This window comes from Thalassophryne amazonica, chromosome 15 (genome assembly GCF_902500255.1).
Source record: "Thalassophryne amazonica chromosome 15, fThaAma1.1, whole genome shotgun sequence".
NCBI classification, from domain to species: Eukaryota; Metazoa; Chordata; class Actinopteri; order Batrachoidiformes; family Batrachoididae; genus Thalassophryne; species Thalassophryne amazonica.
The window spans coordinates 48,543,048-48,567,521 of record NC_047117.1 but is presented as its reverse complement, the minus strand read 5'-3'; the positions used below and the strand labels follow the sequence as shown (position 1 = coordinate 48,567,521).

Here is a 24,474-nt window from a genome sequence, read left to right as displayed (position 1 = left end):
GGGAAAGAGCGAGGAGGAGCCGGAGCAGAGTTTCTTTTTTGTTTCTTTTTTTTTTACGTGCGCGCGAGCGAATCATCTGTAGAGAATATTTTATTAATTAACTACACAGATGTATAATAAAACAAATGGTGACTGGTTTCTAAACACAATTATGACAGTTTTTTGGGGGAAAGAGCGAGGAGGAGCCCCGCTGCGCCTGCTCCGCCCCTTTCCACCGCGAAAACAGCCAGAACTACCGCGAACTTCGGTCTATGTACTACTCGCCGACAAAACCGTCTATGTGTTACCTGGGCTTAGCTCTCCTCTGTTTGCAGAGGATAGAACTGTACATCTACTACAAAACATTTAACAGGTAGATACAGAAATCTTTGATTGGTGCTGCAATGCACCATGAGAGTCTGGGTTTTTGCAGTTTTAAATGTTGTTATTGTGGTTATGTTAGTTTAACAATGTTGTTAGTGTTATTGATTTATTGTGTTTTGAAGCTTAATTCCTTTAGCCAATTTAGATAAGTCTCATACTGCAATGACCATGAGTGAAATGTTTTAACTGGTTTTAATGTCATCAGCTATTGTCTTACAGCAGCTGGTAACCCTGGACTTCTGGACTCACACCATTCCAGCAGGGGGTGGCAATCATCTTTATATTAAAAGCGTGATGATTTTAAGTTCAATGTAAATACATAAGCAATTCTAAAATACTTTAAAAATACATGAATTACACAAGAAAGTGAAAACACTTCTTTCCCATTGGCCGACCATTCAAAATAGAAATACAAAATAGAAATGAAATAATAGTGTAATAACAAGAATCTAAACAATTTAGAAATACATTAAGACAGTAAAATTAAGATAAAAATTACACAATTAACAGGAAATAAAAGGGTTGAGTTCTAAAAATTGTTGAGGTCAAAAGTTCTAAAAACACACACGCCATTTCCAACTCATTATACAAGCTTTGCTTAATTTATGACCACCCTTACCACAAAAAATGCCAGCTACCTATTTTGTAAACACTACACAATCTAGAGCCAGTGGATCTCCACAGCCAATACACTAGTGTATTATAACAGCCAAGTGACCTGTGTGTTTTGTGTGTGTGGCTTTGATCACGCAGACACCGGGGACAGCTGACATTTGCTGTTTCGTATGCTCATGTATTTTAGGTCCAGGATGAAGGCTACAAAAACGGAAAGCTGATAGGAGTTATAATTTCGAAGAATTACTATTTTAGCCAACCACTAAACAATGGACGTTGTGCTGCAATACACCGTGGGAGTTCAGGATTTAAATGTTAATGTGGTTCATATTAGTTTAACAGTGTTGTTGATTTATGTTTTTGTAGTTCGATTGGTTTGTCATTTAGTTACGTATCATGTTGCTGGTACCATTAAGTGAGAAAGTACAGTCTTAAGTGTCTTCCACCACTGTCTCTGTCGAAAATTAGAAGCACCTGCTTATGACAGAATGCGGGAAAGACAAAAAGTTCTCCGTGCCGGCATGCATGTGTAACTTTGACCACGGAAAAACTGGGGACAGCTACTTTTGCCGTTTGTTATGCTTATGCCTTATGGGTCAAGGATGAACGTCGCCAAAATGGAAAGATGATAGGACTATGCTTTGGAGAAACTACAGATATTAGCTAACATTGCTAACTACATTCTGGACTCACGTCATTCCAGCAGGGGGCAGTAAATCATCTTTATATTAAACGTGTGAGTGTGCTTGTGCATGATTTTATTTAGTAAGTTCAATGCAAGTACATAATATAATTGTAAATACCTTAAAAATACATGGACAACAAGAAAGTGAAAACTCTTATTTCCATTGTAGTCCATTTAAAAATGAAATGACAAAAATAGAAGTAATAAAATAATATAAGTGTGTATATGATAACAAGAACCTACATAATTTCTAAATACATTAAGACTGTAAATTAACATAAAAAATACATAATTAACAAAAAATAAAAGGGTTGAGTTCCTCTTCTAAAAATTGATGAGGTCTCATGTCCTAAAAAACATTCTGGACTCACACGCCATTTCAACTCATTATACAAGCTTTGCTTAATTTATTACCACCCTTTATGTCAATCAATCAATCAATTCAATCAATTTTTTTTATATAGCGCCAAATCACAACAAACAGTTGCCCCAAGGCGCTTTATATTGTAAGGCAGGCCATACAATAAATTATGTAAAACCCCAACGGTTAAAACGACCCCCTGTGAGCAAGCACTTGGCTACAGTGGGAAGGAAAAACTCCCTTTTAACAGGAAGAAACCTCCAGCAGAACCAGGCTCAGGGAGGCTACCTATGTCATAAACACTACCCAATCTAGAGCCTGTGGATCCCCACACGCAACACGCTAGTACACACACATATATTATTTCATATATATATATATATATAACACACACACACACACCACACACATAATCCACCTGCTCCATTATCAATTCTGAATTAATTCATAATAGTCACCATCTGCATTGCAATGCATCTAGGTTTTTTCCTACACTTAGTGTGGCACTTTTGTTGAATGCTGAGCGTCTGCAGACAGACAAGCATGACAGAAATGCAGTCCATTTCATTGGCAAACCTACAACATTTTTGTTACCTTACTTGAACTGAATGCCAATACTTCACAAAATACTGACATGACAGATGACCGACAGTGACCTCATGGACATGTGTGCACATTTGTTTATAGTACAGTGTACACAATATGCATGAAACAAAAGTGCTGATTCTACTCTTCTGGCATGCACAAGCCTGTGTTGATCAGTGACTATTGTTCCTGTGCAGACAAGAGCAGCTCCAACTCATATAACCCTAGGCTTTGGATAGACAAGAGGCAAAAGAGGCGAGAGTGAGAAAGTGAGCAAAAGAAAGAGGGCAGAGGAAAGGATGTGGAGGCAGGGCAGAGTCATATTGCCCCATTAAAGCAACAGACAGTGGGACAGAAACAACAAAGTGAGACAGTAAAAGGAGGACTGGAAGGCAGAAGATAAAAATCCTTTTGAGTCTCCCATGCTGAGCTAGCAATGTGCCACCACAGGCAGACAATGGGCAGATCTCATGTCTGAGCTCAATGTAGCGAAAGGAACAGAAATGCACAGGAACGAAAACATAATACCACAGTGTTGTTCTGCTCCAGCAGAGGCACAGTGAAGGTTCTCACACATCCAGGGTTCTGCAGAGCCTAAAAATGTTTAATGCTTTCACCAATCAAAAGGAGGGTGGAGCCTATGTCATTACTGCGTCTGAAGAAGATATTGCAAAAAGAAAGACTAATTTTAAAAGCATTTTTTGGGGGAGATGAGTTTTAAGTCAGAAAAGTGCTGGTTAAATTACAACAAATTTATTTTGCTTTCTACCATTTTTACTTTTGGGTTGCTAGAGCAGAACTGGTATGGATCCTCTTGTTGATTTTTGGCACAACTGCACACCGGATGCCCATTCTGACATAACTCTGCAAAGCCCAAAAAGATATATCAGTGACTTGAAAATGCTCATGTGCCCATTCCCTGACTTGTCTCAAGAAGACTTGCTGTAAAAGTGATGATTTAACACTGATATTTATAATAAATTGCCACTGAATGGATGTATATTAACAAATGAAATCAAGTTGCCCACACAAAACATAACATTTCTTGAGCTGATATGGTTTGGTAACAGACTTTGGTGTATTGAATCATCACTTTTCTTATAGGTGGAGAAAGGACTCTGTCTCGTCACTTCTAAGTCTGGGGATCGTTTGGGAATCATAGGACCATGTTGCCAGCAAACACATTAGTACTCTGTCTGTCCATTTGCTGCTGTAAGACATTGCTACAGTGAAGTGTTTATTCAGGCTGATTAATTTCTGCTCTGTTCTCTGCCTGATGTCAAGCTGCTCATGAAGAGGCAGACCACCAGCGAGAAGGACCTGGGCACTGTTTCCATAGTTTGAAGCTTTGCAGATCCTCCTGTCCATCAATTAGTCGTACATCTGATCCGCCGAGATGCTTCCAGAAGTGGGACGCGAGATCTACAGGGAACTGTGGAAATCCAGAGGTTTGCTAATGATTTCTGGAAGCATATGGATCAATTCTGGAGAATGTTCCTTCTGGCTTTGATCACAACTTCGTATTATAGTCCATTTTCTGAGATTCTGCTTTTTACCATTTGGATGTCTTTTCATCCATCCGTCATTGCAACCATTGAACTCTGGCTTCTTGTATGATTTCTTGGCTGCAACATTCTGCTTTGTAAGCCTGATAACTCTTTGCTGTGCTTGTTTGTTATTGTCACTATGATCAAAGCAGATGGACATCACAGACTCTGTTCTACTTAAGGTTTCAGCCTGCAATTTAAAAAGAAAATGCCTGAGGGAGTTCTTTTCCACTGTGGCGAATGTGCGCACTCAGGAGGTGGGTAAAGTTAGACCTCACTTGTGTGAAGTGGCTAAAATAGCACTGAGAATAAAACTAAGACCGTGTTCAGACTGGGGTTGCATTCAATTTTTTCTGAATATTGAACGGCACAATTCAGATTTAAGCCAGATTGTTTCCAGCTCAACACACTTGTTGGAGGTGTGGGGGATGTTGTTTGCACTGCTTGCCTGTATCTTTTTTTTTTTTTTTTTTGCACAACCCTATTTTGGATGTCAGAGGCAAGAATGTGTCAGCCATCATTAGTCCATTGTCTTAACTGCCTTTCTATCTGAAGACATTTATGTAAATATTACTGTACCTATTTTTTTTTTTTTTTCAGGTAAAATTATAGTATCACTTGCCCTTACTCACCTGTGGTGCTCCGGGTGTATCCAGCACTAAATCGGGTAGGTCTCGAAGCAGTTTGTCAAAAGAGCTTTCCATGTCATTGTGGGTCAACACAGGTCCACACAGATTGGCCAAGAGTCTGGAGGTGAGCTCCCGGTGGCTGGCCTTGGCCTCCAGCGCCAGTGACACTGCCAACGTAGGCACTTCACTCCGCATTGGACCCAAGTTCAGATTTGCAAGCAGCTCCTGTGTGTTGAGAGATTTAAAGTTTTTATGAGCTGTAATCTCGGGCATGTATTCTGGCCTACATCCTTATTTTTATAAACAACACTAAAAATAGGCAAACGGATATAAGTCCCCATACACTTCTGTAACAAGTAAGGACATTGATCCTAACGACTTACCGCTACTTCATTGTGTCACCATGCTCAAAGTACTCTTGCACTATGGGGTGACGGTCTTCTCAAGTCCGCCTCATCCAGTGGGGGCACCAAAGTCTCATACACACAATTCACCTGTTACAACAGTTACATTTCAGGTCTAATGATAGTACATGAATGCAAATAGGCACCACAATACCTGCCCCAACCCACCAAAAATTATTAAACTGTCAATAAACAGTTATCAGGAAACACTACTTCCAATTTCAACTTGCACAGAATTCATCCCAGTTTGGAATACAAAAACAGTAGCCTGAAACCATTTATTATCAGGAATGAATGTATATATGTATATATATATATACACACACACACATAAACAATAGATGGTAAGGAGTCCAACATAGAGAAATATTGGATGAAGAAAAGTTATACTGGACGAGGCGTAGCCGAGTCAGACAATCAGACTGTATACATAGTGGACAAAACCAGCGTGAATCACTCATTAGTTTTCTATAGGGACCCGTAATAGCTGATATGAAGCCCCTATCTGGAGGTGCCATGTTGGCAACAGCTGACTGATACAGAGGTGGAGTGTGGGTGGCTCCGCTGTGTGATGAAAGAAGGCTGAACACACCCCCATCTTCAAGTCTGAACCAACTAAGCTAAGAGGCTAACTTCGGTTTAGGTGTTAATTAAAAATCATAATTCTGGGGACTGTGCAGCAGGAAAAAAGAAAGAAAGGCAATAAATCAAATAGCTAATCATGGCAGACAGATTAGAAGGGATGAAGGCTACATTATCTGGCAAACAAAAAGAAGGAAATAAGGGAATCAGCTCAGTTGTTACTTGAAATTGTTGACATTCTAATAAGCCGCCTATGTGTGGTCTGTATACGTTGCGAGTGGTAAGATGGCCGCCAGTTTGCTTCAGCAGTTTGTACGGGGTGTTTGTGGGCAAAAGAGATATCCAGTTTTATATTCAGATCAGTGGAAGCAACCAATAGCTGATAAAAGTGCTAAAGCTGTTAGCATGCAACATTAAATAAGATGAGAATTTCACTCAGCTCAAATACTGCAGGAGGGACGTCTTTTGATGATCCATTACAATATTTCACCTCACAACAAGTCATATTATTTCAAGTGTTTGACATAAAATGCTCAAAATAAAAGAGACAACCCTCCATAATAGCTAGCGGCAGCATTAAGCGGACAATGACATACCAACACAACGAGAGTCGAGATTGGCTCAGCAGTTGTCACTAAAACTGATGCAGTTATACATAAATTCTTGGCTTAAAATGTCTTTAAGAAGTTAGAAAAAAAATTCACCTCTCTTACAGTTGGTCACGCAGGAGGAAACCATCTAACAGAGACAAAAAAGGGTTTGGTAGAAGGCTGTAAAAATGGTTATTTGGGGGGTTTTTTTCAGTAGAAGGCTGTAAAAATGGTTTATTTCTTCTCTGAAACTGGACATTTCAACATGGACTTCAATGCAAATCTGTTCACTTTTGGAGCCAGCCAGGAACTGCAAGTTTTTCTTCTTCTGGGTTGTACTTCAGAGACCATCGAACCATATTGCTTGGGAACAATTCACTGAAACTTGAATCCTCCCTACAGACCCTGACTGCATTTCCCAACACTACAAATAAGGAAATGGCTGCTCATTTTATTTACCCATCAGTCTACACTACTATACTTCAAATTTAGGAAAAACAAACTGCATCAAAAAGAACTGATGCATATTGAATCACAGTTAAAAAGAAATGTATCACAAGGTTTGAACTGCAGAGTATCATATTACACAGTTCAGTGGGAGTGCACACAATTTGGAAGGACAACTGGTGACCTAAATGGAATGTGGAGTTCTTTTATGATAAGACTCTGGAAGTTGCCACATTGGATTGCCAATGCTGAGAGGAGATGGTGTTGAGTTGGTGAAAGGAGCAGAGACTGGACTGTGATGGCACTTGGGTAGACAAGAAGGGAAGTTGGTTGAGGAATCTGTGAGCATGTAATGCACCATGTGTGGTCTCATGAGCCTCAACCTGCTTAGAGAGGAATCAACGTACTGCATTCCTCTAAATCTACACCTCTTCCCACTGCAGTCATGGCAAATGATGTCACAGGTCCTGACAGAATATTCTGAGATACATTTCCATTGGGATGGCTATCTGAGCAGTTGACCAAGCTGAAACCTCCAGCCGGATGTTAAACATGTCGGTGCCAGGCTTCGGCAGGTGATCTGCAAGTCCACTGAAAACCACCAAAAGGTAGTGAAAGCTGCATGAATCTGTGGTATCTTGGGTGAATTATTCAGGCAGGGTGGAGATGCTGTTCTTGTGTCAGGTATGTCCCCAACAGACTGAAAGAAGGTTGTGCCATTTCCCTGTACAAAAACGAGCAGTCACCTGAACTGCAATAAACAATGAGAACTTGGGTGCAGAGTCTCAAAATGTCTTCCCAGGTACTTCCGTAAATGTTCCATCTCCTAGTCTGGTCAATACTTCCATGTTCCAGGTTTTAAGCAGCATTGTAGAGTACAGCAACTTGTGTGCCTTTATTGTCAGAGGGATGCCATTATCGATTCTGCTTATCGATCTGATTAGTATTCCTTATGATACCATCCTGTGAATTTTCTGTGTACTAAAAGTAGGCTTTACAGGTTTTCTATGTCAACAACATTTTATTGAGTTTTAAAGTACAATAAATATGAATTGGTCACTTGATCCTAGAACTCTTGACATAAACAGAAATAAACAAAATCTGTAGTTTTTGTCAAAAGCAGTTCCTTTCAGATATAAATGAAACAAATTTAACTCCATAGCCCTGAGCTGTGGTCTGCAGCTGGCTGCTTTGCAAGTTAAATCAATTTAATTCATAAAAACTGATTTGGTCCGTTGCAGTTTGTTGTCTATATTACAGTGTTTGGAAAGAGGTGTCATTTTAAAACGGCGATTCGCTTTGAAATTATTAATTCCAACTGTAATCTATCTTTCCAATGATGCAGTTAGTCCCACAAAACACGTATTATAATTATTATTATTTCTTTTACCTGAGGGAAAGTAACTTCAGTGCGCTGTCCCGTGAAAAGTTAATGAGGAACGAATAAAGACTCCAGTGTGAAAGGAACAGAGGACGACTCTGGTTTCTTGGCCGCAACAAGACAGATCTCAGTTCGTGACTTTAATCAGCACAAAGGCGAGTCACGACTGACATCTTTAAATGGGTTTGAGGGGGGTTAATGAAGAAATTATTGACCCACTGCTTCTGAAAAGCAGCGAAGCAGTGCAGCGTCAGTCAACATAGAGAACTGATGATTTTCCAGATACACACCTTCAAAAACAACGGCCGCCCGGCGTAATGTGAACTGAAGAACCAATAAGTGCATCGTTAAGCAAAAAGGCTATTGATGTCGGTGGACCAAATCACTTCTTATCGATTCTTAACAGGAACTGGTTTTTGATACCCATCCTTAATGGTGAAGAAAGGTTTACTGACTTAAACTTTGCAGATGAGAAATTGAAAAGTTAGAGCCTCTGGGTTTAAAATTGTTCTACAATCTAGATAAAGACTAAGATCCAGGATTTCAATGACTTCCTACAGCCATGAGATCTTTTTCTGGTTAACATGTCAAATTTGTTTTAAAGACTCACATACCTCAGTGACATTTATGTTGATTGAGATTCATTACAGCTTGAAAAGCTTATGAAGTAATGAGGTTACTGGACAGAAGTGTTTAGCAATGCCATAACCTTTCATGGTCCTGGCATTTCCATTCTTAGAGCATGTTTGTGAGATCTGAATTACAGCTGGTAAAATAAGTATTGAACACATCACCATTTCCCAGTAAATATATTTCTAAAGCTGCTAATGAAATTTTCACCAGATGCCAGTAACAACCCAAATAATGTACACATACAAAGAAATCAAACCATAGATGTCCATAAGTTAAGTTATTTGTATAACGTGAAATGACAGGGAAAAGTACTGAACAACTAAAGAAGGGCAGCGAAAAAAGGCACAGAAAGCCGAGACACGTGTCTCATTACCAAAGTGTCACACAACAAACATGATGGTTAAAAGCAAAGAGCTCCCTCAAGATTTTCACATACCAATGTTATTGGTTACAGAAGGATTTCTCAAATTCTCAATTGTCCAGTGAGCATAGGCCTGCGACAAACGATTATTTGGATCATCGATGAATCTGATGGGGTTTCGACATGATTAATTGGATTAGCAGGGAATTTTTTTAAAAATGTGCCAGGGAAAAATTTTCTCTCCTTCCATCACGTTATTTAACACAGAACATTATTTGAAAACTTAACATACTTGAGAATCAACAAATCGTCAAATGTCCCTTGGCTGTTGAAATATAAAATAATAAACAATAAAACAGTTTCTAATAAAGAACAAAAATAATTATTTCAAATGGCATTGCTTTATCAAAGTGCTGAGTTGCCATAAAACGACAGTGAAACATATGTTATAAAATATGGTGAAAAAAGAGGTATTTCTGTTGCTGCAAATGAGCAATTAGCATAACCAGTTAACCATAAAACCTAAATCAAAAACTGTAGCCTGACTCATTATATGTGCAACATTCTCTGTATAACTTGTAAACTGTGTGGTCATTTCACAATGACACGTGACTCATGTCTCTTTCTCTAAAATTGTATTGTAGCATTATTAGTTATTATACTATTATTATTGATGCTATTATTATTATTATTATTATTAATATATAAATAAAAATACATTTAAAAATATTATAATTTGTAATACATTTGACTTTTACAACAAACGCTGAGCCATTAAAAATTATACAGAAAACAAATGCACAAACATGCTGACATGCCAGCAGCTTAATGCTAACTTTAACATTGAAACGCCATAGACATGCTAATGCATTAGCATCTGTGTTAACATAAAATACATCTATGAACTGTTTCAGAAGACATAACAGGTCAGTTAAACATAAAAAGGTTAATATTCCTCACAGGCATATGCTCTTTAGGGTTTTAGTGGGGAAAAATTAAGATAAAGCGAAATAAAACAAATGAAACCAACAACGCAGCAGATCGAAGCACTCCTTCATTGGTTCAAGATTCAAAGCAAAGCTCAGTTGATTATATGTAAGAAACGAAACCTTTGAGGTAAAACAAAGTTATTTAGCAACTAATCGATGACTAAATTAGTTGACAACTATTTTAATCGTTAACTCTATTAGCTGTTTCAGCTCTAGTGACCACCATTTGGGCCACAATCCTGAAGTGAAAAGAACATCATTTCACCATATACTGGCCAAGACCAGGTGCTCCTCATAAGAATTTTGACAAAGAAATGAAAAGAATGATCCGAAGATTTGCCCAAAAACTGAGGACCACTTGTGGAGAGCTTCAGAAAGACCTGGAATTAGTAGGTACAATTGTTTAAAAGAAAACAAGAAGTAATGCACTTAACCGCCATGACCTGTATGCGCCTCACCATGCAAGACTCCATTGCTGAAGAAAAGCATGTTGAAGTGCCTCACGTTTGGTGCATAACATTTAGACAAGCCTGTGAAATACTGGGAGAATATAGTCTGCTCAGATGAGACCAAATTGAACTCTTTGGACGCCACAATACACACCATGTTTGGAGGTCAAACCGCACTGCACATCACCCCAAAAACATCACACCAACAGTGAAGTTTGAAGATGAGAACATTTCAGAGTATGGCACTGGCAAACGGCATATAATTGAAGGAAGGATGAATAGAAAATTGTACAGAGCTATTCTCGATTTAAAATAAACAAATAAAAATCTGCTGCTAGTTACCAGGATGATGAAGATGCAATGAGGGTAGATATTTCAGCAAAACAGTGATCCCAAACACAGCCAATGAAAATAAAGTTCCTAAAATGGCCCAGCCAATCACCTGACTTGAATCCAAGAGAAAAATCTATGATCACACTTCACAGAAGAGGTTCACGGAACCTTCAAAATTTGAAGACTGCTTGTGTGGAAGAATGGGCCAAAATCACACCTGAGCAACACACATGACTACAAACCCTGGCAAAAATTATGGAATCACCAGCCTCTGAGGATGTTCATTCAGTTGTTAATTTTGTAGAAAAAAAGCAGATCACAGACATGACACAAAACTAGTCATTTCAAATGGCAACTTTCTGGCTTTAAGAAACACTATAAGAAATCAAGAAAAAAAGATTGTGGCAGTCAGTAACGGTTACTTTTTAGACCAAGCAGAGGAAAAAAATATGGAATCACTCAATTCTGAGGAAAAAATTATGGAATCACCCTGTAAATTTTCATCCCCAAAACTAACACCTGCATCATATCAGATCTGCTCATTAGTCTGCATCTAAAAAGGAGTGAACACACCTTGGAGAGCTGTTGCACCAAGTGGACTGACATGAATCATGGCTCCAACACGAGAGATGTCAATTGAAACAAAGGAGAGGATTATCAAACTCTTAAAGAGAGTAAATCATCACGCAATGTTGCAAAAGATGTTGGTTGTTCACAGTCAGCTGTGTCTAAATTCTGGACCAAATACAAACACATGGGAAGGTTGTTAAAGGCAAACATACTGGTAGACCAAGGAAGACATCAAAGCGTCAAGAAAGAAAACTTAAAGCATATGTCTCAAAAATCGAAAAATGTACAACAAAACAAATGAGGAACGAATGGGACGAAACTGGAGTCAACGTCTGTGACCGAACTGTAAGAAACCGCCTAAAGGAAATGGGATTTACATACAGAAAAGCTAAACGAAAGGCATCATTAACACCTAAACAGAAAAAAACAAGGTTACAGTGGGCTAAGGAAAAGCAATTGTGGACTGTGGATGACTGGATCAAAGTCATATTCAGTGATGAATCTCGAATTTGCATTGGGCAAGGTGATGATGCTGGAACTTTTGTTTGGTGCCTTTCCAATGAGATTTATAAAGATGACTGCCTGAAGAGAACATGTAAATTTCCACAGTCATTGATGATATGGGGCTGCATGTCAGGTAAACGCACTGGGGAGATGGCTGTCATTACATCATCAATAAATGCACAAGTTATGTTGATATTTGGACAATTGAAAGGATGTTTGGGGATGATGAATCATTTTTCAAGATGATAATGCATCTTGCCATAGAGCAAAAACTGCAAAAACATTCCTTGCAAAAAGACACATAGGGTCAATGTCAATGAGCAGATCTGATTTGATGCAGGTGTTAATTTGGGGGGTGAAAATTTACAGGTGATTCCAAAATTTTTTCCTCAGAATTGAGTGATTCCATATTTTTTTCCTTTGCTTGGTCTAAAAAAGTAACCGTTACTGACTGCCACAATCTTTTTTTCTTGATTTCTTATAGTGTTTCTTAAAGCCAGAAAGTTGCCATTTGAAATGACTTTAGTTTTGTGTCATGTCTGTGATCTGCTTTTTTTCTACAAAATTAAACAACTGAATGAACATCCTCTGAGGCCGGTGATTCCATAATTTTGCCAGGGGTTGTAGATGCTCTATACAGGAGGCATCGTGAAGCTGTCACTGCCAACAAAGGATGTGTACAAAGTATTAAATCAATTTCAGGAAGCTTGTTCACTACTTTTTCCCCTGTGTCATTCCCTTTTATTATAACCCCAATTCCAATGAAGTTGGGACATTGTGTAAAATGTAAATAAAAACAGAATACAATGATTTGCAAATCCTTTTCAACCTATATTCAACTGAATACAACACAAAGACAATATTTACAGATATTAATGTTCAAACTGATAAACTTTATTGTTTTTCTTCACCTTCAAAAGCTGGGACAGTGGTATGTTTACCACTGTGTTTCATCACCTTTCCTTCTAACAACACTCAATAAGCATTTGGGAACTGAGGACCTAATTGTTGAAGCTTTGTAGGTGGAATTCTTTCCCATTCTTACTTTATGTACGACTTCAGTTGTTCAACAGTCCGGGGTCTCTGTTGTCGTAATTTGCTCTTCATAATGCGCCACACATTTCAAATGGCGACAGGTCTGGACTGCAGGCAGACCAGTCTAGTACCTGCACTCTTTTACTACGAAGCCATGCTGTTGTAACACGTGCAGAATGTGGCTTGACATTGTCTTGCTGAAATAACCAGGGACGTGATCCGACGCACATGTGGCAGGGCATCCAGCAGATCACAAACCACAGAGGCAGCTGTCAACCACCTGTAGACATTAATGTCTCCCTGGCTGAGGAGCTCAATCACTTTTATGCCTGTTTTGAAGTAAAGGGCTTAAAGTGTCCCTGCCACGCCATGACATTTTTACATATTCTTGAAGAATAAACAAAAGCTTTTTCCACGTCTTTTTTTTTTTTTTTTTTAACCATAAAATTGCACTGAACAAGGATTTAGACGATTCGTTACCCATCTGAGAATTTGAATTTACCACCTGACTTTTGACCTACTTTTTCGCTGCGACGGATGTGACGTCAGTCGAGTAAATGTGTCGCAGCGAGGCTCTGTTTACCAATACGGCAGACACGGACAGCGAAGGCATAGTGAACGATTATAGCGAAGATTTAAGTGACATATCGATTGTTTTTGAAGATGATGAGGAAGATTCTGATGAAGATATTAACGGTGTAAATAATCAGCGGCTCCAACCCGTGTATGTTCCAGCCGAATGCGACAGAAAGAGGATGAAGCGCAGCTGTCAGCTGACAACAGCGTTGTGGAGGACGACACAGAATGGTTTGTTCACGTCACCACCTTTCTTATAAATGATCATTTATTCCTGGCAAGGTGTGTTTGTGTATGAAAAAATTATCTGAGCAACACAGCGTGATTAAATTCAGCAGTTTGTTCTAAAATCACTGAAAATAAAGTTTCTGTACATTCTGTATATATTTAATCAGTTATAAGTCAGTTTATTGTGATTGCTAATTCTTCACATTTTATTCAAAGCAAATGATTGCAAATCTTTATCTGAAAAGCTGTAGACCCACATGGGATGGGGGAAAAGATTTCTAAATAAAAGAAAATTTTACTTCTATATCTGTTGTCAAATTTTATCAGGCATAATATTGTAGAAAAATGTTTATGCGAAATGGAGACTTTCCTGTCTAAAATACATATACAGAACATCTGTAATCATAAACTGTATCACATCTAATCTACTCTGAATGAACAGAAGTTTGAACAAAAAACAGGCTGTTCAGTTTACATGCATATGTATATTTGGAAAACACAAAAATGTCAATGTACTGTTTTTTTTTTCTTTCAGGTGTTCATAGGAACACAGTCAGCCGACGCCACTCGTGATCGAGTCTCGCTGTTGGAGGGAAATTTCTGCAGTCCTGACGGAGATGCAACGTGGTGGCGAAAATCCTCAATGTGTCACACAGCTGGCTAGTTTCTCGATTGTGTGTTTGGATGCAGATATCCTCAGAGTGGCACATTATGCCTACATGATGCTCCACAGTAGGAGTCAGCACATGAAATAGAAAGTTTCATTTACATGGTTTATAGAAAAAAGTAAAAAATATTCATATACAAAAAGAATGAACTGTTGTTTGAACATAAATCCATGCTATTTTTTGTTGTAGAAAGTATCATCATATCGCATATTGGTAATTTGTGTGGTTGTGCTGGGACACTTGGGAAGGCACAGAAGGGTGCCACGACCATCTTGTGTTGTATTCAAAATAAGGAGTACTTTTCCATCACCATCATCCGACTACACTGGCTTCCAGTTTCCTCCTCTGGAGTGAGGGGTCGGGCTCATCGGTGGTACCTGGTCCGCTTGGCAGCATCAGCCTCAGCTTTGTCCCTTCACATTGGCTGCTCAGTGGAGGAGGATCATTGGTGGAGATTTCTGGTCAGTTTGGTGTTTGCAGATCTGAAGAACCTCTTTTGCTATGTCACTCACATAGACTGAATTAAATGTTTTTTAACAAATTGTAAAACACTTCTCATTTGAATGAAACAATGTGTAACTTATGTGAAATTGTATTTTTATTCATTTTATCATGCTATATAAAAATATACAAATAATTTGTTTTTTTTCCGTTTTCCACATGTTGGATATGTGGCTAACTTTCTCACTGTGAATCCTCCTCTTTTCCACTAAGGAAAGTATATTCTGAACCTTGGTCTCTCTTGCTTTGTCTGCTTTTGTTGTCTCCCTGCATTTTCATTCAAATGAAAGGTTGCCACCAAAGTCCTAAAACAGAAGCTAAAACAAAATTAATAAAAAAAAATAGTTTATATCCATAACAAAATGCTGTTTGAAAGTTAGGCTGTTACGGAGATAACAGACAACTTACCTGCAAAGCTGACCCTGATATGAGAAGGAGACTCGATCACGAGTGGCATCGGCTGACTGTGTTCACATGAACACCTGAAAAAAACAAACAAAAAAAACAAAACAAAACAAAAAAACCAGAACATTGACATTTTTGTGTTTCCAAATATACATATGCATGTAAACTGAACAGCCTGTTTTTGTTCAGACTTCTGTTTATTCAGAGTAGATTAGATGTGATACAATTTATGATTACAGATGTTCTGTATATGTATTTTAGACAGGAACGTCTCCATTTCGCATAAACATTTTTCTACAATATTATGCCTGATAAAATTTGACAGATATAGAAGTAAAATTTTCTTTTATTTAGAAATCTTTTCCCCCCCATCCCATGTGGGTCTACAGCTTTTCAAATAAAGATTTGCAATCATTTGCTTTGAATAAAATGTGAAGAATTAGCAATCACATGAAACTGACTTATAAATTATTAAATATATACAGAATGTACAGAAACTTTATTTTCAGTGATTTTAGAACAAACTCCTGAATTTAAGCATGCTGTGCTGCTCAAATAATTTTTTTCATACACAAACACACCGTGCCAGGAATAAATGATCATTTATAAGAAAAGGTGGTGAGGGAACAAACCATTCTGTGTCGTCCTCCTCAACGCTGCTGTTGTCAGCTGACAGCTGCGCTTCATCCTCTTTCTGTTGCGTTCGGCTGGAACATACACGGTTTGGAGCCACTGATTATTTACACCGTTAATATCTTCATCAGAAACTTCCTCATCTTCTTCAAACACAAACGATGTCACTTAAATTTTCACTATAATCGCGCACTATGCCTTCGCTGTCCGTGTCTGCCATATTGGTAAACAGAGCCTCGCTGCGACACATTTACTCGACTGACGTCACATCCGTCGCAGCGAAAAAGTGGGTCAACTTGGAGGCGGTAAATACAAATTCTCAGATGAGTAACGAAACATCTAATCCTTGTTCAGTGTAATTTTATGGTAAAAAAAAATAAATAAAAAAGACAACGTGGAAAAAGCTTTTGTTTATTCTTCAAGAATATGTAAAAACGTCATGGCGTGGCAGGAACAACAACGGAAATATTCCCCACCCCTCTGCTGACACAGACTATCCACTCACTGTTTCGGCAGAGGAGGTGAGGCACATCTTTAAGTCTGAACACTAGAAAGGCAGAGGGGCCTGATGGAATTCCTGGAAGGGTGGTCAAAGACTGCACCCACCAGTTGGCAGATGTCTTTGTGGATATTTTCAACAGATCTCTCTTCAAAGGTACTGTACCAACTTGCTTCAAAACAGCCACCATCATTCCAGTGCCCAAGCAAAGTAACATCAGAAACATGAATGACTACAGACCGGTGGCCCTTACTCCTATTGTGGCTAAGTGCTTTGAGAGGCTGGTGATGAAGCATTTAAAATCTGTCCTTCTCCTCAATCTGGACCAGCATCAATATGCCTATAGGGCAAATAGATCCACAGAGGATGCTATCATCACAGCTCTCCATACAGCTTTAACGCACCTCGACAATAAAGGGGCAAGTGTGAGAATGCTTTTTATAGATTACAGCTCTGCTTTCAACACAACTGTACCCAGTAAGTTGGCCACAAAGCTCCTCAACCTAGGCCTTAGCAATATTTTATGTGCATGGATTAAGGATTTCCTCTCTGACTGCCCACAGGTAGTCAGACTGGGCCCACATCTATCCTCGAGTCTGTCTCTTAGCACCGGCGCACCACAAGGTTGCGTGCTAAGTCCGTTGCTTTATTCCATCCATACATATGACTGCATTCCCACCCATCCCTCAAATACAATAATAAAATTTGCTGATGACACTACTGTGGTGGGACAGATCTTCAACAGCAACAAGGCAGCCTATAGAGATGAAGTTAAAAGGCTAGTTGAATGGTGCACAGAAAATAATTTGACCCTGAATGTCAAGAAAACCAAAGAGATTATAGTTGACTTCAGGAATCGCAAGGGTGACCCCTCTTCCTTAACCATCAAAGGTGAGGTAGTCGAGAGGGTCTCGTTTTAAATTTTCTGGGCACCTGGATCACTAAGGATCTTAAATGGGAAGTTAATACATCTGCTGTTGTCAAAAAGGCAAATCAGAGGCTTTATTTTTTAAGAGCATTGAAGAAGAACAACCTGTCGGCTGAGCTGCTCAAGACCTTTCATCACTGCTCCATCGAGAGTGTTTTTAACCTATTGCATTACAGCATGGTTTGCAAACTGCTCTGAAAACAACAAGAAATCCATCAGACGAGTCATAAGAACAGCAGAAAAGATCACTGATCTCTCTCTGCCCTCATTGGATGATGTTTTTAGGACTCGCTGCCTCCGCCGAGCAAGCAGTATTCTGCAGGACGGAACACACGCCTCACACCACCTTTTTTCTTTGTTTCCATCCGGCAGGCGTTATCGGGCCTTTAAAGCCCACACCACAAGCCTGGAAAACAGCTTCTTTCCTAGAGCTGTTACAGAACTGAACAGACACGCCCAAGCTCCAGTTGGAACAATTGCATTATTCTAATTAGAACAAGGGCGGATATGTCTTTGTCTTTGTGGTGTATTCAATTGAATATAGGTTGAAGAGGATTTGCGAATCATTGTATTCTGTTTTTATTTACATTTCACACAATGTCCCAACCTCAATGGAATTGGGGTTGTACAAATAACTCCTGTACTTTTTGGTTTCTTTGCATGTTTGGATTACTTGGTTGTTACCAACACCTGGTGAAAATGTCATGTTAATAGCACCTTTAGAAATATATTTACTGAACAAAATGATGACATGTTCAATACTTATTTTACCCGCTATATAACCAGTGACCCAAGGTGGTCACTGAACAGCTTCGGTGCACGTCCCTCTAGAACAGCTGGTCCTCTGGTGTGGTCTGAATAATCTGGACCTCAATTCTCTAAAAACTGTGGTGATAGCAGTGCAGATAGTAGGTGGGAGCCCCCCCACCACCTTTGCCTCCCCATCCAACTTCTGCACGGCCATAATACAGTCTGTACTCTGCGAGTCCATCACTGTCTGGTTTGGTTCAGTGACCAAAGTGGACAGGAACAGATTTCAGAGGACAATCAGGACCATGAAGAGGATCACTGGTGCCAACGTGCCCTCCATCCAGAACCTGTACTCCTTCAGAATAGGGAAGTGAGCAGGTGGCATCAGCAGCAGCTCCTCTCACCCAGGATTTACCCTCTTCTCACCTCTCCCCTCTAGTAGCTCACTGTATGCTAAAACCACAAGGCTAAGAAACAGTTTCTTTCCTCAAGCCATCAGTATGGTGAACATGTTCAACACTCTTAATGGTCAAACCTTGCAAAACATGCAAATAAAATGTAAAAATTATCTGCAAAACAACGTATGTATGTTTTGGCACTTTATTCCTATAGTGTTTATTGTTATTTGTGATTTCTTATGACTACTTGTGTTTACTCGTGTCTGGTTTGTTTTGTATTAGTGTCTACCTACGGTTATTGTGCAGTGTGAGGAAAGAGAGTCTGGAGACAAATTCCTTGTATGTGCATTCATACTTTGCCAAGTAAATCTGATTCTTATTGATGCAACATAAATTATCGTCAACAGAGCGCCAAAGCCACAAAATATTTCCTGTTATCATGAATTAAGAATTACTGATAAATCCCTTATTGCATAACTCATTCGGGCAGGGCAGGCTTTATATGGAGACGTGGGGTGAAGTAAGTAACAGAAATCCTCATTATTTTGCTGCTTACGAATGCCCTGTATATGGAATATGCACATCCACATTAGTTTGCACCTTTTACTTTCTGTCGAACAATCAGGAATTACTTCAGCTTATATTAACACTGAGTGAACATAAGCTGTATAAAAGGAGCTTTCCACTGTTTATGTCCTGGCAGTGAGGCATGTAAAAATACACATTTAATAAACATGCTCTGCGTCTTTGGCTCGCCTATAATGTTGCGTGATAAACAGCCCACAGCTCTGAATACAGATTAAAAATGAACAAACATTCAAACATGTCTGTTATTGTATGCATGATGCTCTTCATGAGAACCACTTTCCAAATTTCAGCACCCGAGCTGTCTCTTTCTTATCATGCCCTCCTCCACAATCAGTGTTTTTCTCTCCAACCTCATTGTATCAGTCTCCCACACACGCACCTCTGTGGTATGCTGTTGCACATGGTGTCGGTCCACCACTTGCATTGTGAGGGATCTTCAGCCACAACATCACATCCAGTGCTGTGAACCCTAGCGACTGGATAAAGTCAAGAAGACTCCCATGTTTCACCTGGCACCAGCACAAATATAGCTGGCTACTTATGTAAGGTGGGAATGGACTGACTGCCTGCTTGGTTGCCAGCCATGACACAGGGCAGTTCCATAGTGTAATGGATGTGGCGATACACAGCATGAGTGCATACTCAGAGACCTGAGCATGCACTAAATAAATAAAAGATATATTTCACTTATATTTATTTAGTAGGTGCCCAAAACTGAAAGTCACAGAAATGCCACCAACTGCATCCTCAGAAATGACATTACAAACTCCATGAGGGGTATTGTTTGTTTGGTGTGTGGTTGGTCCTTTAAAATACACCACAATTTACACCATAATAGTCTATATTAATAAATGTTGCAATCTGTACCTGAGCTTCATCATAGTTGGGGTCTTTCTCGTCTACCACCTCTGGCTCATAGACTTCCCCCGACCTGCCCCACACACCTTTGCCTCCAGCTCCACCTGCAGTCAAAACATGAGCAACAGTGTTAGACAGGGTTCTTGCAGGAATCACCAAGTTAAATTTTAGACTTTTTTTTTTTTTTTTTTTAGACCTTTTTAGACCATTAAGAGAAGCATTTTAGACCAACCTCAAGACCCCCCCCCCCCCCCCCAAAAAAAAGGACAATCACATTTGATTCTCAAAACCATGTAATTTTGTATTGGTTTCAAACATGTCAAAGTACACCGAAAGCAGAAAACAAGATTGCGTGATAATACACAACATATACAAGACGATAAACAACATTGACCAACCGTAAAAAAGTTAAATTTTCAAAAGGCGCTATACAACCATATATCTCAGCTCCTCTCCTTTTGCGCTAATCTCAGCCTCAAGGTCTTTCACTTCAGCGACTTTGTCTTTGTGTGCTCTTCTCAGAGCATTCGACTTCGAAAGCAGCTGAGCCATCTTTGAGCCAGCTCTCTTCAGAAATCACTGATCTCTACAAAATAGATCGGTGGAAATGACTGATCTGTACAAAACATTAACGTGTGACAGGACTGCTCATTTATAGAGCAGTTTTCTGAAGAAAAATCATTGGAAATGTTTTTTTGTTGTTACCTCAAAATTTCTGATTACTGTTAAAAAAGTTTAGAACACTTGTAATTAAAATAGCTAAATAAATCAATAAAAGGTTATTTAGAAACCTTTCATCTGTAAACTAAAACCACCTATTTCAGATTAGATAATTTCTTGTTTAACATAAGGAACCTTGGACATTTATTTTTAGACAAATAAAATAACATGGAAACTTGTACATTTTTTAAAGTCTGGTAGATTATTTATATCTCATTTCAACCAGAAAAAGACACTAAATAAATACAAATGTTTATTATAAATACAACAGGAAATAATTTAACAATGACTGCAGTGTGATTGTAAAGTAGGATTTCTGTGACATAAACCTCATGATTAATTTTTTTTTATATATATATATATATAGTCATTTCAACTTGTAATTTTGTCAAAATATGTAATTGCCTTTAATGTTGTTATCAGGACAGAGTCATTTCTAAAATATGAATTTGAGCACAATAAGGGGAGAGCTTCTATTTGTGCAAATGTCTTTTGACTTTGATTTGTGGACATTTTTAATGATCCGTTCATTTATTGTTAAAATATAAACTGAAACAGCTTTTTAAAAAATAATGAAATAGTTCCTGTTCAAAGAGCCTTTTATTTAGAAGCAGGTAATGTTCTGCTGAATTCTCTGGACCAGATGAAGGTCTCTTCTGCAGCTTTGACCTCTGGTGGTGTTGCTGAAAAGCAGAGATGTTTTCTTTCTACTGGACTTGGTGGTGTTCAGCTCATCAATGGAAGTTTGGTTGTCTGCACAGCAAATGTTCCTGATTGGGACAAATAAAAATATTCTTTTAAATATAAAGAAACACTAAACAGTTTATATATAAAAACGGGAAAAAACGAGAAAAAACGACAGAAAAAACACCCGAAAAAATAAGTTATTTAAAGTTGAGCTTTTGTGGTGTCTGAAAAAAACTGTAGCTTTATTTGGTAAAAATAAAAAAGACTGAACCATTTAGAAATTAAAGCATACACTCAGATCAACTGTGCTAAAAGGCTATGCTAACGTTAGCCGATCATTAAACCTTTACAGCAGTTCAGTAAACGTCACGTTTTATTTTTACATTATTCTCACCTCGATAAAGCTGCAGAAGTAAACTCCATTGGGAAAACTGGGACTTCGCCTATAACCAAAAAGTGGGAGATTTCGGACTGAGGGGGTCTGCTCCATCCCGCCGGCTGCCTGCCTCGGTCTGCCCAGGAATGATGCCTTAAGGCCGGCTTCTCCGTGTGGGTCGGCCCGCTGTCGCAGTTCAATCAATATCCCACCAAGTCGTCAGTCCTCCCTCGGTCGACGTCCCTCTGAAAAGTAGCTGAAAAAAAAAGCTTCTCCCAGTAGGGTGATGGGAGAATCGTTCTACTGCTGTTTTTTAAAGCTTTTTGTGGTTCAGGCGACGTAAATTCAAGAAAGCGATCGCTGAACTTTTTCAGGTTGTGAAACAGCCAGAGTGTGATGTGGCCGCAATCTCCGCCCCCTTGCCGCTTCCGAAGCGACGCATCTGACGTCACGACGCGTTGTAAAGCGTTTCATTTTGTAATTTGTATGTAATTCGAATGTAATTTTTTAAGACTTGAGTAAATTAAATTTTAGACCTGCGGTGAAAATGTGGGTGTTTTTAAGACATTTAAAGGCCTAAAATTTTAGTTTCTGAATTTAAGACTTTTTAAGACTTTTTTAGACCCCGCGGGAAGCCTGGTTAGACATTACAGCTGACAACATCTTAATTTCAGAGGTCCACTAGCCTGTATGCATATTGTTATTGGGAGGAGAACTGAATTCTTAAAAAAAAAAAAAAAAAAAAAAAAAAAAACACAGGAGGAGTTTTTGCTGCTTCCAGTCTTACTTTATAGTTGTGAGACTTGGATGCTAACCAGTGACTTAATGCAATGACTGCTGGAATGACTGTGTCAAAGAAATGGCTTCTGTGGCAGAATAAAATGGAATGCAAGGAGTGTCACTTGTGCTGTGAGGGAATGTCAGCGACAACAATTTGGCCCTGTGGCATATCTCTCTGTATGTGATACAGCACACAGGTGCCTCAGTGTTGAGGACCCCAGTAAGTGTTAAAGGCCCAGGGGACCACCCCCATCAGCCACATTTCACAAGGCTGCAGCTAATAGATAGCTCCTGTTGAAAGGTGGGGATGGACTGCTCGTCTGTCTGGGTCTTTGCCATCCAATACGGCTCCATAGTGCGGTGGATGTGTTGATGCACTGCACCAGTGAATGCTTCTAGACCTGACCTGTGCTCACATGTGGCTTTTTTCGTTACATTTTTTTGCCTGCTTATAAGTGTAGCAGTGTGAAAGCAAAGAAAATAGAGGCAAATGTGCAACACTGCAAAAAAACTGGAGCTGGGCTCATGCTGTAAAATGGATTAACCATCACATGTCTTTCAAATACTAGCAAGATCACATTAATAATGTTCCAGAATTGCCTGAACTCCATTGCACCAATGAAAGAAATCCATTTTTAAACTAGTTATATGATCTGAAAAAGTGGTTGGAAGCAACAGTTACATCAACTCTATATGTTGAACAATAATGACAAAAAAAAAAAAAAAAATCTTATGGTCCTTTGAAACCTCAAATTCCAAAGTACCCAGTTCCCCCATTACAGTGCATACTGGAGCTACAAAATAAAGTCAAGCCACAAAATCCAGTGCAGAAAACATTGCTTGCATGCATTTTGTTTTGCATTTCAAACTATAAAGACTTTTATTTAAAGGAATACAAAACAGAAACAACAGCAGAATTCCACTGGCACAACTGTTCTGTTATGCAACCACAGAAACAAACTGAAGAGAAGCTGTACATGTTTAAATGCCAACGCAGAGACACACAGCGACTCCTTCAGAGATGTAGGAGTAGACAAATGTTAATCACTAAAAGCTGCCTTTACAGAGTGAGTGAAAGCTGAAAAATTACAGTGAGACCCACAAAACCAGTGAAGATTAGCATAGTTCTTTCTTATACATTAGTTACCTAAATAATAATACAAACAAAGAATTACAGCTATACACACTGCTCATGTTTGTAGATCATATATGTAATTAGCTGTGAACTTCAGCTTCATGGTAAGCTATGTAATGTAAGTGTACACTCTGCACACACAGGGCACAGCTTCGTTACACAGTGAAAGTGCGTCTGCATAAACCGCTCAAACCGCTCCTCAAGCACCATTCAGCTACACATTTTCCATCTCTCCCTGCTCTGCAACAAGCCGATTAGCTCATTCAGGTGTGCAAACAATCAAGTACTAACAGATATCTCATCCACAGTGGGTACTTCACTTGTGACCCCCCCCACCACCACCACCACCTTAGTGAAAGAAAACATGAAGCACCATGCCGGAAAGCTGCCATTAGGAGGTTCTTGGTCGTCATTATGTCGATTGTTAAGTGCTTCAATATATGTTACTGGATTTATTTTGGTCATGAAATGTTTCAAATTCACCTACAACACACTGACAATGTTTACATGGTTTTAGGAAAACCTTTAGTGTCTGCCAATGCGCTGAACTCTGCAATGACTGCACCCACCCTGTAAGATCATTTTCTTAGTTGTTTCCAAACATGGCATCCTTTCAAGAAATATCTGCATACACACAAATCCACTGAAAACCCTGTAGTGTTCTCCCACTTAGAAATCATG

General features: G+C 39.0%; 1 protein-coding gene across 1 annotated transcript in view; it reads right to left on the bottom strand.

Annotated features, from left to right (window-relative positions):
* The window catches only part of pdcd4b (programmed cell death 4b), a 73,722-nt gene that overhangs the window by 40,435 nt on the left and 8,813 nt on the right, over window positions 1-24,474 (bottom strand). Inside the window, exon 4 of the mRNA XM_034187303.1 lies at window positions 20,105-20,199. Within this exon, the coding sequence (XP_034043194.1) occupies window positions 20,105-20,199 (95 nt within the window). The remainder of the gene's footprint in view (window positions 1-20,104; window positions 20,200-24,474) is intronic.